The 12,674-nt window shown below is 40.0% G+C and overlaps 1 protein-coding gene across 1 annotated transcript in view; it reads left to right on the top strand.

The window, feature by feature from the left end:
• The window catches only part of ITGA8 (integrin subunit alpha 8), a 175,996-nt gene that overhangs the window by 137,636 nt on the left and 25,686 nt on the right, over positions 1-12,674 (top strand). Inside the window, exon 27 of the mRNA XM_054020579.1 lies at positions 3,045-3,158. Within this exon, the coding sequence (XP_053876554.1) occupies positions 3,045-3,158 (114 nt within the window). The remainder of the gene's footprint in view (positions 1-3,044; positions 3,159-12,674) is intronic.

Below are 12,674 nucleotides of genomic sequence, written 5' to 3'. Positions count from 1 at the left end.
TCCTGTTTATGAGGTTTTTTCCGTTTTTGGGATGCAGGCTCTGATAGTTTCTGCAACCTTGACTTGAAGTAAATCCAGGCTTCCTCCACCTTTAGATCCTCAAGTTCTTCAGTCCAATCCACTTCCCTAACTAATTTCCTTAATTTTTTAAAGTTAGCCCTTTTGAAATCAAAAACCTTAGTCACAGATCTATTTTTGTTTATCCTTCCATTTAGTTTGAACTGAATTAGCTCATGATCACTCGAACCAAGGTTGTCCCCTACAACCATTTCTTCTGAGGTCCTCACTACCCACCAAAACCAAATCTAAAATGGCATAGTCTCTTATGTTGCCAGCATAGAAATAACTTAAGCAAACTGTGAATGGTTAACAAAATTTATAAGTATGTACAGTATTTGCATCTTATTATGTACTTTAAAATAATAAGAACCAGAGGTTTTTCAGCAGCTTAATCCAGACAGACAATATTAGATTGATTTCACAGAAACATAGGACTTCCCAGTCTGGATCAGACTAGCAGTCCAACTAGTCCAGAATTCTGTCTCTCACAATGGCATTAGCCAGATGCTTAGGAAGGTGGCATATGTGGCAGGCATATGTAAATTATGGAGATGTTTGGTAGTCTCTCACTAGTCATGTGGTGTGTTTTTAGGCTAGAAAAGCAAGCCAATGTATTGTTTTGTTAGTTGATGCTGGTTTTTGCCATTAGCCCATTTGACTGAGTACTATGTTTAGGACCGGTTAAACACTTTCCATGAATATTGTTTTTGCTGACAAATGGGATTTTTAATTAAATTTAAAATATTCATGGAAAGTATCTGTTTTCCACGGAAAATTTTGACTATTCATCTGAATATCAAACACTTTTTGGATGAAGACTGAAAATTTTTAATTTTCAGCCCAAAAATGTTTGGTTTTCAGTTTTTGATGAAAAGTCAATTTTTTACGGGGGGGGGGGGGAGAAGCATTTTCCAACTAGCTCAGGGGTCGGCAACGTTTGGCACGCGGCTCGCCAGGGTAAGCACCCTGCGCGGGCCGGGCCAGTTTATTTACCTGCTGACGCGGCAGGTTCGGCCGATCGCGGCCCCCACTGGCCATGGTTTGCCGTCCCGGGACAATGGGGGCAGCAGGAAGCCGTGGCCAGCACATCCCTCGCCCGCGCTGCTTCCCGCCGCCCCCATTGGCCCGGGTGCTTACCCTGTCGAGCCGCGTGCCAAACGTTGCCGACCCCTCAACTAGCTCTAATCCTGTCCTGTCTGTTCTGTTTGCTAAACATTTGGTTTCTTTCCTTTTTACCTCTCATGGTTTCAGTGTACTGAAGACTATAAAGGACTAACTACATTACTAAGAAAAATAGGAATGTGTGCTCAGGTCTTCAACTTTCAGCCAAAATCACGCTTTTTGCATAGTAATGATTTATTTTTGTTAATATGTGTTTTTGTCCTCTGTAATTAGAAATGAAAAAGAAAATAGATGAAAGGTTAAATAAAGCTGTTTAGAGAATAGGAAGAATTAAATATGTATATCCTCTACAAAAGGTACTGTAAACAAGCCTTATAGCATAAGTCTCTTCTGAGGATGTGGAAAGTAAAGAGGAAGCACATAACCTCTACTTAAGATGTAATGAGATAGAGAATTATGGAGAATATTGTTATACTGCTTATACTGGTGTAGCACTATAGCTAGGCATGACTCTTTCTAGAATATGTTCAGACATAATAAAATATATTAGCACCCTATTCATGAATGTAGTTATCCAGTTATATCAGAGTATGGTCTCTGAAAGAGGATGTTCTTATAGAAAGTACATTATAGCACTAGTGAAGTGCTGTGTCTTTGCTTCAAGACAATCAAAACCACTTGGCATCACCATTGTGAGTAAAGTATGTAGCAGCGAGGGGCAAATTGGATTATAAAGAAAATGGACTAGTCAAAATATCAGCCTTTCCCCTGAACTGAGTCCAGACCTTTTAGGGTACATCTGCAAAGCATTTTGGACCCATCCTCCTCCCTAGGCTTCAGAGCCTGAGCTCTAGCCTAAGCCACAACTTCACAGTGCTGTCTATACAGCTATTTTTAGAGTGCTAGTGCAAGCCCTGCTAGCACAAGTCTGTCAACCCAGACTGAAAAGCTTGCTCCAAAATGCTGTGTAGACCTATCCTTAGGTTTAGATCTATTTGGATAAATGCCCCAAACACTCTCTCTGACCTCCAACAGACCCTTGGCTTTTAGTTACCTCTCCCTGTGAGCTGCCTTCCATTCCATTTGCCCAATACATCTCTATCCTGTTCTGTGATTTCCCCAATAGATCCCCTTCTCCAACTCTTCGTCCTTGTCTGTGAGTTCCAACCAGCTCCTTACCTTGGCTGGTAACATTTCCATTCCAGACTGCAGCAGGTCTATAGTCTTGACTAGGGTCAGCTGGCTGTTGTATTCAATTGTGTGTTTTCTGGTCTTTCCCCATCCAGGATCACTGCTCACCAGGAAAGCTTCATAGAACATAAGGTTCAAATAGAGTAGCTAATGAAGCTCAGCAAACAAGCTGGCTTTACAATATAAATTTCATCAGGAAAATTAGGAGTGTCAGAGAAGGAGGGGAAGTTTTGAGAGTGTAAATATGGAGTTTGGGAGTCAGAGAAGAGACAAGGAACTGGCTGGAGGGATGGAAAGGGGAAAGAGGAATAAACAAGATTTTTGTTATACAGTTGGACTTTTTAAGAATTCTTCAAACCAGACTGGTGAATGCTATTAGCTTTGTCATCACTAACATATGTAAAGGATTGTATTCATAGGTAACTTAGAAGAAGCCCCATTGTGGTTATTCATTTCTCACAAAGGCACTTCAGATATTTTCTGTTGTACATTGTATTAGATTAAATTCTTGAAGATGCATGATATTTAATACATTAAAAAACAGTTTATTGGGTTTTTTTTCAATTTAAAGCAGTTGAGTGTAATTAATTCTGTGTATAACTAAATGTGTGTATTCTCACATTAGCCTTGTTACAAAAGCATTGTTATAATTTCATTTTTCTTTTATACAGAACTGTACAAACGTGAAGTGTTTAATAATCTCGTGTACAGTGGGACAACTAGAAAGAGGAAAGAGCGCAACACTAAAAATCAGATCTCGGTTATGGGTCCAAACTTTCCTACAGGTAATGTAAATTTGTGAAACTATTTTTACACAGAAAAAAGCCAGTTTTATTTGTCTGTTTATTTAAAGATATAATTATGATCTTAACTTGTGAATCTTATTGTCATCACTTTGTTTTGGGGTAAATCTCTCTGCTTCATGCTCATGTCACACACATACTGCTAATTTCTCCCTCCTCTGAGTCCATTTCAATTTTACTTTGCCAGTTTTTACTGCATATTCCATGTTGATCTTGATCCCCATCTTACCTTGACTTCCCATAGTATATCTGCTCATAGGTTTATGTTGATCTTCCCAGATGAATAATCTATCAGTTTGTTGACATACCTGAGGCTTTATTTTATAACTGGTATTAATTCTCTGTGATGATATGTTTCTCCATTTTCTTGGTGCTCATATGTCTCAGAGCCATATAGCTGATGATGAATGCTCTGTATGCAGTTTAAAAATTAGAAGTTATCCATTCTCCTGTCAGTATTGTCATGGTTTAGGTGTTAGACCCACATGTTACATTTACATGCAGAGCTGAATTGTAGCGTTTAGCCATAACTGTGAGTATAGGGGACAGTGCAGAACTCTGAGAGAGATTGATCCTTAGGATGCAAATCCCCTCTGTCAACACGTCACCCTACCTCAGAGGGAGTGTGCACACACTGCATTAGTTTTTGACATGGTGCAATGTATTCTCTTCTCTGCAACAGGCCAGGCGAATGAACTAGTGCACAGAGTCAGAAGTTGAGAGAAGCTATGGCCCTGCCTTCTCCCTGCTTCTCCCATCCCCTTTGGGGTGACTGATACTCGGAGGGAGCAGTCCCCCAAAGGAGCATCCCTACCCTGTGCATGCGATGTGGACCTGAGGGAAAAGCTAGAGTCAGGCACAATCCACGATAATTGATGCTATGTCTCAATTGTGGAAGCAGAACAGAGTCTTCTCCACAATGGCAGAAATAACAAGTCTTATCCACAATTAACTTCTACAGTAGTGTTATGGACCTGTGCTGGCATTTTCTAAGATGTCTTTTACAGGTTCTCCTCTTGAAGGTGTGTTTCAGTATTCTAGAATTATGCACAAACTATTCAACTTTGACCATTATAATCTAAAGCAGAAGAAAATATTGGCTTCTCTTTGAACATCCAACTAAACCCCTGTAAGTCCTATATGCAAATCTGAAATGCAATAGAAACCTGTGACTTTCCAAACATGTGTTCATACAGTACTAGTATCAGTTATTTGTTTTTCTTGGAGACTACATAAAAGGGTTGGTGCATGAGGGATCAACTGAAAAATCTGAGTAACCTATCAGCACTGCAGACTTGGATAAATATCTGCCACAGTTGGATGTACTGGGAAAATTTATAATTCATGTTTTGCTGCTGTTAAGGGACAACTCCAGACCTTATCATGAGGCCAGTTGATGCATTATCCCCTCCTTCTGCATGGACATTTAACCTGGATCCCTGCCCCCCTTCAACTTGGAATGCAGAAATAGAAAGATCATTCCTCAGCATCCCTCCTTTGTTCACAGTGGGTATGGAAACAGGAATGCCTAGTGGACCTAAGATCAGCAGAAAGAGAGGAGGAAAATATCCCAATGAGGACAGGAGTTTGAAAAGCCTCAGAGTTAACCTCCCCTTTCTTCCATCACCAGAAGTGAATAAGAGAAGATCCTGTCAACATGTTCTTTCCTCTGGCCTCCATGGAGGAACTAGAGAGCAGATAGGAGGGTATTCAGCCAAATTTAAACAAGTCCAATACCTAATAGTCCTGGGTTCAAAATCAATAATGAGCCAAATGCACATAACTCTGCACATCCTTACCCCTCGACATTTTAGTGGTCAGCAGTGGGCATTTAAAGATCTAAACATAAGGAAATTTTGCCTGTCAACACCTAAGTTCAGGTTCTGTGTTTCTTCTGCCACAGTTAATGGCACCACTGACGCCTAAAACAGAGCCGTGAGCTGCATGTCTTACTTTCCTCTGGGGATAGTGATGTCAGCCCAATTCAGTAACGAAGGACCTAGTTTGAAATGATTTTTTTTTTTATTTGTAAGTACACTTGCCTTCTCCTAACGATTTGGGATCCTAACCATTTTTTATCTCTGTTTTTCAGTTTCCATAATTCAAATAAGGTGCTTGTAAAAAGGTTCATATTTTGCAAACACAAACAAATCAGTTCATAAGGAGGGATTAAGGGCCCTCATTTTGGATTTGTTTAGTGAATCATTTATTAGTGATGAGCAAACATTGAAAGCTTTGGTTCAGATAAAACCCCAAAAGTTTGGTAGCTTCTCTCAACTATCTTAACCTCCTGAATCTGGAAGACTGGGCTGGAGATCTTGTGAGAACAGACTCCCTCACCAGATTTACAGTGCTTCCTGCTCATGTTGCCCAGAAAATACCATTAAAACCATTTTTCTTGATGTATATGGACATTTCTGTTTCCAGAACATGGAAGTGCAGAGCCAGAAGAAGATGGATATAATGCGAAAGTTACACAGGTTTTTTTTTTGTTTTTTTTTTTTACCTCAGAAAATATCCCATTTGATTTTTGGGCACTAGATTGGTTTTACTCCTTATTATGTTCAACTCAATCAGTTCACCCATCCATAATATTTACTAGGAACCTACCTGTCTAGCTAATGTTCTTAACGTGAGCCTATCACCACAGCACCTGAGCACTGCAGAGCCCAAGTATTCAACCACATAGTTTTTCCTCCCTCTTTATCCAGAAGCAATCTAGAAGTTAGTTACCTCACTACAAACAGCACATCTGGCATTCTGGACTCAACTGAAAACTAACAAAGAAACACACCTACCAAAACAAACATCCCACTGCACACACTTCTCCCCCAGGGAGAGAATCAGAGAAGAAACAACTTGTGATGGATGTTAGTCATGTTACTTAATGCACTACTGGAAAGTACTCAGGTACTACAGTAATGAACGTGATATAAGAACTTGAATAGAACAAAGCCTCTGGATTTGTTATTCTGCAGCTGAAATTCAACCATTTCCTCAAGGGCCAAATCTTGATTTCGTGAACACAGCAAAGGGCTTTGACTGCAACAAGAGTCAATGGTTGCAAGTTAAAGCCTAAGACATACGGCACACATTTTAAAATGAGAGTGATTAGCAATTGGAACAATCTACTAAGGAATTGGTGGATTTTCCATCTCTTGAATTCTTCAGATCCAGACTGAATGTCTTTCTAGAGGATAAGCTTTAGTCAAACCCAAGTTATTGGGCTCATACAGAGGTAAGTGGATGAAATTCTATGGCCTGTTTTATACAGGAAGTGAGACTTGATGATCTGATGATAACTTCTAGTCTTAAAATCTATGAAAGCCAAAATAAAGGTGCACATTTTACAAATTGCCCTGGAAAAGGGAAAGCCAACGTGTTGATAAAGTACCATAGAGTATTAAAGGTAAAGAAAATGTGCATTACCTCCTCCATAAGATGCAGTGTGAAACCATGCTGGGCCACCTATATAGGAATGCTGAATAGACTCCCAATGGAGATCCTTGCCCGTCGGAGTTGAGCAATCTCTTATATCCATTAGGATGGAGCAGACTGTGCTTTCCCCCTACGCTGGCCAGCTCCACAAACAGTTGCAAAGGAACAGTTGGAGCCATGACTCTGCATCCTTTCTGCCTGCTTTTTGGACAGGAAGCAGGAATGAGACATCCCTGTGTTTTCCAGAGTGCAGCGATTGCTGTTGTATGCAAGAGCCACTTACAGGCCTTTTGCTCACTCCTCTGTCCATACATAGCCATGCTTCCAACCTAGACTTTGTATGGCCTGTGAGAGCTTTAGCTGTTTTACCTGTGTCCTTATGAACCATTTCTGCTTCTTCTACCTCTCCCCCAAGTAACTTACAAGCCTTAGAAAGGCTCACAAAGATTCTCTTAAAGGAGCAGGAGCCTCTTCTGATTAAAAACAAACATTGTCCTGAGAGAATTGTTGCATCTAGTACTTCACCTCATGTCTAAGAAGCTGCCAGAAAAAGATACTCCCCCCCCCCCCTTTGCATCCACCCTTACCTACAGGGGAAATAAAAAGGAACTAGCATGAGAGAATGCAGGCTGCCACTCTCCCTCTCCCCTTAAAACCGTTCCCTTTTCCAGAGCCCCTTTTACAATTAACAGCGATACAGGCACAGCCATAAAAGACTACAGCCCATAATTAATTTCCTAAAAAGGGCATCATGTGCTGTGGAAAAGCCTGTAAATGTCCAATTCCCAAGACGATCCCACAAGTAAATAAAAATATACCCAAAACATTGCAGCTTGGAACATATTATCTAGGCTAAAATCTAAGAACTAGCCTCCAATGAATCTTTAGGATTAAACTATAGACCGAGGGAATCGGTATGGTCTCTGGAGCTATTTCTAAACAAGAAACAGCGTACCAGGGTAAAGCTGAACTCCACAGTCATTGTTCTATATTAGTAGGTACAGTATATTCTTTGTACAGATCATGACCTCCTCATTTATAATACAGCACAATGTGTAACTTGTGTGTTAAAATGTTATTTCTGCTTTTTTGTACATGTAACTCTATAAATTTAATTGTACAATTAGTACAAAGGTGCAGAGGTAATATTAACACACAGCAGTCCTATGCTGTATTGTAATATACATGAAGAGGAGATGATCTGCAGAAAGAATTGTTTGTACTTACTAATACAGAAAAGTTTATATTTATAGCACAGTCAGCTATGTCACTGTATACATTATTTTCCCCTCCGTTATACTAGTACAATCCTGATGAGAATTTGATCCAATGTGATTCATGCTAGGCTTAACAATTCACATTTCCTTTCAAAGAATGTACAAATCTGATTGTATATTTTGTCATCCTTGGCATTCAGTCATATATAATCTCTCTTTTTTCCCATGTGGTTTAATTGACAATTGCTGACCTTTTTGCCTCATGGCAGTTGTCATCTGTCGCCTTAAAATCAAAACGTTTATCACAAATTGCAGTTTTAAGAAGTGCAATAATTAGACATGTTTGAGTAAACAAAGCAGCTCTGAGTGTCCTAACTAGCCAACAAAGATAGCGAAAGATGTTGTACAGAGGCCAAGTAGAAGCAGAGCTATTTCTGGCTTTATTTCAAAGCTTGGATGTAAATAAGAACCACCACATAAGCTAACTAATGGGTTCAGACTTGCTGAGCCAGCAAATCATTAAATGCCTGATTAATGAAAAAAATAACCTTACATGGTCATGTTACACTGTGTTCCATTAGGGCTCTATCATTTCTTTAATTTATAGTAAAGATGTTTATCTAATAGTTTTCATTATTCAACCCATGGTGGCTGAAATGCCGGTCATGGCAAGTTGCGGTACTAAGCCAAACCCTTAGAGGGAATCCATGGAGATCTTGCCTAATGTTCTTTGACCTTTGTTTAATGGGTAAATTTTAATGTAGTGTGTGTGAACTGGGCAATGAAACAGCTGCTCTGAAAATGTCTCCCTAAGTGGTGAATTTGTACCATTTTTCTGATTTGTAACACCCTTCCAGACTGCAGGCTCTTCTGCCAGTTATTCACCAGCACGGCAGGGAGCAGAGCACAGCTCTTTCTTTACTGTTGTTTAAATCTGTGTTAAAAGTGCCTGAAAATTATTAATAAATTTCCTCCCAAGCACTCACAGGGCCTGAAGAGTTTCATGTAGGAATGGAACTGGCTATGTAGTAGGTAGTGGAACAATGCCTAGAGAATATGCATGATTCCACAGAAAGGTTTTTGTTTTCCCTTCCTTGGTCCTTACATAAATCCACACGTTTGGATTTGGCTATGCCTGTCTGCATGGACTGCAGTAACTAGAAAAGAAAAGAAAAAATCACATCTTGGTGTGAGCACCCACATGTGTGCAGAATGGCTTTGTCACTTGGGAGAAGGATTCTGTCCCTGCTTGACCCCCTTCAACTCCACTCAGAAAGCCTAGTTCTCTATGCAGAGGAGGGGATTTGGGCCTAAGAGAGGCCTGCATGTAATTATCCAACACATTATTCTGCAACCAAGCCAAGTTCCCTAAGAATAGACTGGCAGAGTCTGGCAGCCTGCACAGTAACTTTATGTGCAAGGAAAGCCATGAAAAATCAGATGGGAGAGGTCTTATTGACCTTGCAGGTCATATAGGGAGTTTATGTAGCTGATTTTGATTCAAGAACTAACAGACATAAGTTTATTGTGTTCCTCTAGCAGCACCAACATAATGACATAGAAGTCAGGGGTCAAGGGATTTTGCTTTCCTATCTTGAGTTTTAAGGAATCTTTATTAATTTGAAAACAAAATAAGTAAAAGAAAAAAAATGAGTGGCTGAAAATATTGGGATGGGGAGTGATTCATGGAGGGGAACGAAGGTTTGATGAGGAAAATCCCACCACTGGGTTATGTTGGGGATGGAGTTTTGTTGGGGCATTGCTACTGATTTTGATTTTATTGTATTATTTAAAATAATGTCAAAGGTGCCCAGAGCAGCAGATGGGAGTCTTATTATATGTTATAAATCTTAAGAAACAAATGCATAATATAAATCAATTATCCTTAAAACCTATATTTTAAAAATTCTATGAAACCCTGGCAAAATTGCTGTCTTTTATTTCAATTCAAAATATTCCCTTTAAATGAATGAAAAATGCACAAAACGTCCAATACAAGGGGTCAAATGGGTCAAGGTAAGTGGGTGTGTTGATTTCTGCAGGAATATGCGTGCCTGTCATAAACAACAGGTACTTCATGATAATCATAAATTCACTACTTTTAAAATGTAATATCACAGTAATTTGTTGCATAATTCTTATTACCTGCATTTATTTAGAGTCACTATTTCTTGGCAGTTGTTCTGTTCCTAGGTGGTGTGAGTAATGAAGAGAAAGTTAACGAATTCCCAAAACACATATTTAAATGGTAACAGTAAATTGCTCGCTCTCTTCAAAGTATGCCAGACGCCAGTGGAAATGAAGGGGAACATGTTGGAATGAGGCAGGACGAGCATTGTTAAACCAGCACTGTCAGAAAACATGATTTCATTATACAGCAAGCTTCAGTTCTGTGGGGAGAGCTCCATTTCAGCACAAGGCCTACAATAAGGAAAATACATAACCATCCAGTCCTCCACTGAGAGAGGTTTCAGTGTACTGTATCTGAAAGGAGAAGACATCTCAGAAATAATAAGCATTCCTCAAGGCCGCAGTGGCGGTCAGTGGCACTCTGGAACTCATTGACCTGTAGTGGTGCTCCACCCCGCAAAAAGAGACCACTTACCAGATTCACCTTTCTTGTCCAATTGGCTAAACTTGCTTCTTGCCTTCTCACTCTCCCCCCAATATCACGACCTGCAGGCCTGATCTAATGTTTGTCCTGTACTTTACTCTGCACTCAGACTAAAGTGCACTCGGACTGTAGAGCACCCATTTCAAAGGCTTCCAAAGCCTCATGCTCTTTACAGATTACTCCTGTGTTTGTCTGGACAGTAAGTAGGGAAGTACTGCACTGCACGCTTATTGGACGCACTTTCCATTGATTCCAGATACTCTTATGTTTCGCAGTTGTTAAAGCAAAGGATCTAGTTTACCAAAGAGTGTGTGAGGCGGATGTAGCAGCAACAAACACTCCCAAGGGGGTGTGCCTGAGCAAGCCGAAGCATGGCCATGATCTGCTCTAGATCTCCCTTGCCCCCAGAGCACTGGCAAGCAGTTGCAGTGCTGAGCTGGGGGAGTACATGCTGTACTTATTCCACAGCTGTTGGAACCTCCACTGGCAAGTGTGTGTGAAGGCATTCTGCCTGGCGTGTCTTTAGACACTGCCACTTATGCAGTGCATGACTTCTTTCCCCAGGCTCTTAGAGCCACAACTGAACCCTTCACTTGTATTTCCAACCACAGGTCTCACTGCTTCCAGTAAACTCTGAATATTTAAGCATGAGAGACTTGACATGATTCTGTTGTGGGGAAAATTTTGTTCCTCAAGAATTAGTTGTGAATTATAAATAGGACTGAATAAGAGGGAAACATAGACAGCTTCCAGTATCTACTAGGTGTTTGGACAACTAAAAGGCTTCAGTCTGCAGTTGTTCCTAACCAGCTATGTTTTATTAGTACCCTTTAGCACAAACAAATTGTCCTGTGGATATATAGATTACACATAGAGGCTTTTACGTTCTTAGTTGCTATTAAGTGATAAAGATTAAGGTGCAAAGCATTTCCTGGAGCTTATTGACTGGCCGAGAGGATTTGATGGCCCAAGGAACAGCCTATGTTTATTAATCCCCAGGAAGTGCCCTACACTGAATATAAGCTGAAAATGAAATAAACCATACACAGTAGGTGAAAGGATTTATTTTTTATGGGTGATGCGTTTCTGTACAGGGCATTTGAAGAGAGTTAATGCCCTGTACTGTACACTAGCCAATCAGATTGTGTGAATTATCTCTCTACAGCCTGTTCATTTCATAATGTAACATATCCTGTCATCTTCACTGCAGAGTTCATTTATAAATCCCATGTAGAATCCTACTCCAACATGAACAGTTGAATTCATAAACCATTTTTTCAGGCAGCAGGAGTTATAAATTTCCTAACAAGAACAGGAGTTTTGCGGATACAGACTAACACGGCTGCTACTCTGAAACCTGTCAAAAATTTCCTAACATGTATCATAGTAAACCACAGTAAAATATATCAGCAGAAATGAGAAATGCCCAAGTATTTATGTGACTTTGTCTAAGAATTAGAATGTTGTCAACTTAGTTTTGAGGAATGGAACAAACTTTAAAAGAAGAAAATAATCTGCGACCGAGATAAAGAACAAGATGCCTGCTCTGAAGACTGTCTTACACAATTTAAATGCCATGAAATCTATATAAAACATCATTCTTATTAGGCAACTTCCTGTCTTAAGTGACTGCCCCAAACTAGTTATCTCTAGTAAGTGCCAATCTAGTCCTTCTTTACAGTATTAGAAGACCACCTATGCTGAGGAGCTGATTTGTCTGTCCCTTCGTGGTCACTTAAGACAGACTTCTCTCTACTGCTCATTCCGAACATTGGCCTAAAGGAGCAATTTAATATGTTGTGATATTAAACATTCCACTGCTATCAATATGTTAAAACAGCTAAGTAATGGCACAGCCAAATGAATTCCATAAGGCAATAAGTATGTTGGTTTCATGTCACCAGTAAATATTCTGACATATTTGACAAGCAAACTGTGTTAAAAAGGGAGAGGGAGACATTTTCAGAAGTATGTGTGCTAACAAAGCTGCCCAACTTTGTGTGTGCTCCACGCTCAAGCAAAAGATCCAGGTTCCATGCCTGCAGAGGTATGTGTGCACAAAAATCCTTCCCACATAACGAGCAAGAAAATAGCTAACAGAAGATAATTGGAGTCTTCTGTTCCTTTTGCTCTGGAAAGCAGCTGAAAACGGAGTAAACATCCTTGAACTGAAAAGGGTAAGAAAGTTAATGCCACAGGAAATCCCATAGAAAACCAACACCTTGCACA

Source organism: Malaclemys terrapin, chromosome 2, assembly GCF_027887155.1.
Source record: "Malaclemys terrapin pileata isolate rMalTer1 chromosome 2, rMalTer1.hap1, whole genome shotgun sequence".
Lineage (NCBI taxonomy): Eukaryota > Metazoa > Chordata > Testudines > Emydidae > Malaclemys > Malaclemys terrapin.
The sequence above is the reverse complement of the archived record's forward strand: the minus strand, read 5'-3'. Positions and strand labels throughout refer to the sequence as shown.